The sequence below is a fragment of the Vigna unguiculata genome, chromosome 4 (assembly GCF_037176805.1).
Source record: "Vigna unguiculata cultivar grain cowpea cultivar isolate G323 ecotype 2 chromosome 4, ASM3717680v1, whole genome shotgun sequence".
Lineage (NCBI taxonomy): Eukaryota > Viridiplantae > Streptophyta > Magnoliopsida > Fabales > Fabaceae > Vigna > Vigna unguiculata.
The window spans coordinates 9,818,623-9,822,442 of record NC_140795.1 but is presented as its reverse complement, the minus strand read 5'-3'; the positions used below and the strand labels follow the sequence as shown (position 1 = coordinate 9,822,442).

At 35.2% G+C, this 3,820-nt stretch overlaps 1 protein-coding gene across 1 annotated transcript; it reads right to left on the bottom strand.

Moving 5' to 3' along the window:
• Nucleotides 1–1,418: 1,418 nt before the first annotated feature.
• LOC114181706 (cation/calcium exchanger 1-like) lies at nt 1,419–3,327 on the bottom strand. The gene has a single exon (XM_028068235.2). The coding sequence runs from the start codon at nt 3,298–3,300 to the stop codon at nt 1,564–1,566; it is 1,737 nt and encodes a 578-aa protein (XP_027924036.2). The 5' UTR covers nt 3,301–3,327; the 3' UTR covers nt 1,419–1,563.
• Nucleotides 3,328–3,820: the final 493 nt, after the last annotated feature.

The window sequence follows — 3,820 nt, the reverse complement described above, 5'->3', positions numbered from 1 at the left end:
TGCATTCATAATACATTGATTACCACTCATTTTGACATTTTAAAATATATTAAAAAGATATTTAAAATATCAAATTCAGTGTATTTTTAATGTTCAGCAGAGAGCAACACCAAAAATATCAGTAGAGAATCTGGACTCGTCCTTGGCGCATTGCAGCGTGAGAATGGCCAAGTGAACGAATCTCAGAAGTTTTGGAACACTCAAATCAATTCACACTCAGTGGTTCAGTTTTTTAAAACTGAACTATTAAATAATTTAGTTCAATTTTAACTTTAAATAGTTCAGTAAATTTAGCTTAATATAGTACAATTAATTGACAATTTGGAACAGTTCAATTAATTCTACCCAGCCTTATGCATTGCTTATAAAGGAATGAGAGGAAGCAAAGAAAGCTACTGAAGAAACATAAGTTATTGTTGAAGACACTCAGAAGATTGAATCCCTAACCGTGGAAATTGAGAGTCCGAAGGTAATAAGAAAATTTGTTTTACAACACTTAATTTCTATTAGGCAACCCTTAGTTCAACCATGTTTGTATGTTTTTATAAAATGATTCTTAATAATAATTAAATATTGTGTAGACAATATATAACACGCAACTTGTTTTATTCATAGAGTGGTTCGTCAATTGTTTTGCCTCTCTTACTACTTTTCATTGGTTGATTGGCACAAATTTTAATTAAGTATAAGGAATGTGCATATTTTTAGTATCATGTTGCATGACATTAATGATATGTGATATATTATAAGCTTTCATTTGTGATAAAGGTGTAACTCCAGGGATTTTTGAACACAGTGGAATGTAAATAAATGTGTTGCAGTTTCTTGGTAGCGTTGTGGCATTTGAAGCAATGGTGTCTATAGCCGTGATTGCCCTGCATATTGTATATGCCCTACCTACATATCAGTTTCTCTGTAAGTTGTAATTTGTAGAAATTTGTCGAATGAGACCATAATACTTCAACGCTATTACTTTGCATATTATTCTGCAACATAATAGAAAAAAAAAGCATATTTGCCTGCATTGTATTTAATATAAAATTTAATTAATAATGTTGCAATTACTGTGCCACTAAATATTGAATAATTCTTTTTTCTTAGAATAATTATGATTTGTTGGCAGTTACAACTGCCACTAAAGATTGGATAATTTTATTAAAATAATTATAATTTATTGGCGGTTTTAACTATTATTAAATGTAACCTGAATTTTCTTTTAAAAAAAAATTCATTTTGCTTACCGTTATAACTATCGTTAAATATTGATAATTTGTTTTCAATTAATTTAAGATAATTAAAATTGACTTTAATAATTTTAATGGTGGTTATTCGGATGATTGTATTAAAGCAATAATATGGTACTTTTCTAAATTTGGTGGTAGTTGATTAATTGATGAAAATAAGAAATAGTGGCAGTGTTAACCTCACAACGCTAAAAATCAAATATTTTAGTAGTGTCCTACTTTAACAAGATACCAAAGCATAATAACTTTACATTATTAATGATCTTGAAAATGGAAATGTATGATAAAATAAGTCATGTCCCTATGAAAGTATATTTCTCTAGAATTTAATAACACCAATTGCAATGACCATCCTTATAAACAAAAAGCAGAGGTAAATGGTCAAGAGTCCGATTCCCAATGACTTATCAAGCTTCATATTCTTCTTTGTGAATATCACAAGGGCCCAAAGCACACCTCCCATCAAGAACAAAAGAGTTGCATAAAGAGAAGGGTCCTTGGGAATCACATAAGACTCTGGGTATTCAGACCATGCTGAGAGTACAAGAGGTAAGCCCAAGCCCATCAAAATGTTAAACATAGGGCCTGCATAACAAGCAGAGACAGCTATTTGGGCCCCATCAGCTCCACCATTCTTGGCCATTGCACCATTGGCTATCAAATCTCCCAGAGAATTACCCCAAGCCAGGACAGTTAGTCCAAGGATTGAAGGACTAACCCCTATCACATTCCCAAAAGCAACTAAGAGGGAAACAAGTTCCTCAGCAATTATGTAAGTCCATGTTACACTCATGGAAAAGCCCCCAGCTAGCCAAGGAAACAAGCACTTTCTGGGTGGACTTGTGCTCTTGGTTGTCACACATGCCATGTTCCCCAAAACAATGCCAATTAATGCAGCTGTTAAATATGAAACAAGACTACTCCTTGAACTCTCATTTTCCATTTGGGTGTTACAAAGAGCTGAAAACAACACTGGTGCCAATGTCACAGATATAACAGCATATGGCTTTGACCAACCTTCTTCACTCACTACTGGTATAGTAAGCCTTCTTGGTAAGCAAAGAGGTAGCTCTAGTACATGTAAAAACTTGCTCAAGTAAGTAAAGTCAAAAGAATTACTATTACCAAAACCCTCATGTTTCTTCTGCCCTTCATCTTCCATTACCTCTTTGTTTGGTTTCTCATCATCAACACACCCTAGCAAGGGTACTCCTGACTCAGTCAAGTCATCACAAGATGAGGCAAGTTCCCCTTCTGTCCTGTCCCCTCCATAGATGAAATGTGTTGCAGACACAGCACAGACATAGAGGAAGTAAATGGAAACATAAAAAATTGAACCAAGCAAACTGATTTTACCGATAGAAATGATGACAAGGAGAATGAAAAGTGAGAAAAGGAAGAAAATGACATCTCTAATGAAACTAGCCTTGTCAATTGCAGTTTCATTTGCACCGACAAGAAAACTTATGATCCCAAGAACAGCACTGGACACAAAAAACGCTCCTCCCAGAATACTGTTCAGGCCAACTGCACCGTCATTCGATCTTGTGAAAGAAACAACACTGGCAAAAAAATCAGGAGCACCATTTCCCAGAGAAAGCAAGGTTACACCAGCTATGGTGGGGGATAGTCTCAAGATGTCTGAGAGACCTTCCAGGTTACTACAAAAGTAATTTGAAGCTGTATCTCCCAAAAGATAAAACAAAATCACAAGCCACAGCATTAGCAGGGCATGACCCAAAATTGGGGAATGCCCAAAGCTGCAGTAAAAAATCTGCAGATAATTTATATAACCTTTTGACCTGCACTGAGCATGGGATTTGACATATAAGCACTTAGAATCATTATCCAAGTACTTGTGAAGATCAGTGCAACCATCAACACTGATGCCACTGAGCATTCTAGCATGGTTGAACACATTTGTGGAGGCATCGACATTGGAACTAGAAGGATGGAGGTAGGCATTGAGGAAGAGACAGACGAGGAAAACGAAGGATATATTGAGGAGTAGTAGTTTTCTGTGTAGGGGTTTTGTGTTATAGATGGAACGTGCCATTTAGAGCATGTTCTTGAGGATGTGTTATTCGTGTCAATATATGGAGGATTCAGAAGTTGTCATATGATATGGTGTGAAGTTATTGTGCCGTGGAATTTCCTCTGCTGCGTTAGAAGAGCGTGAACTAGTACGATAAAGGAGAGGTAGAACATGACAGGGATTGAAGGTTCAATTCTCATCAGTTTTTCTAGTACTATTATTGGAGTACCAGTGTTTGGCAGCAAAAGTGTTTGATACTGTGCAGAGCGAAATTTCTGAAGTACATAAAAAAAAACGTTGGGAAAGTGCTTAACAGTTTAGAGATTAAAATAAAAGAAAAGAAAAGTGATAGTTGAAATAATAACGACCAACTACCAAAACATTGATGGGAACCCAATTAGGTTTCTTTCTGCTCTGGAAAAGTTGTTCCAAGATTAATTGAGAATAATTAGTTTTAGAATAGATTAATTTGAATAAATCCTGATGAAACTCTGTTTTCATGAATTAATTAGTTTGTTGGACATTGAAATCAAACACGGAA

Excerpts from the sequence above, each read along its gene's own strand:
- LOC114181706 (XM_028068235.2), bottom strand. The coding sequence starts at position 3,300 with ATGGCACGTTCCATCTATAACACAAAACCCCTACACAGAAAACTACTA.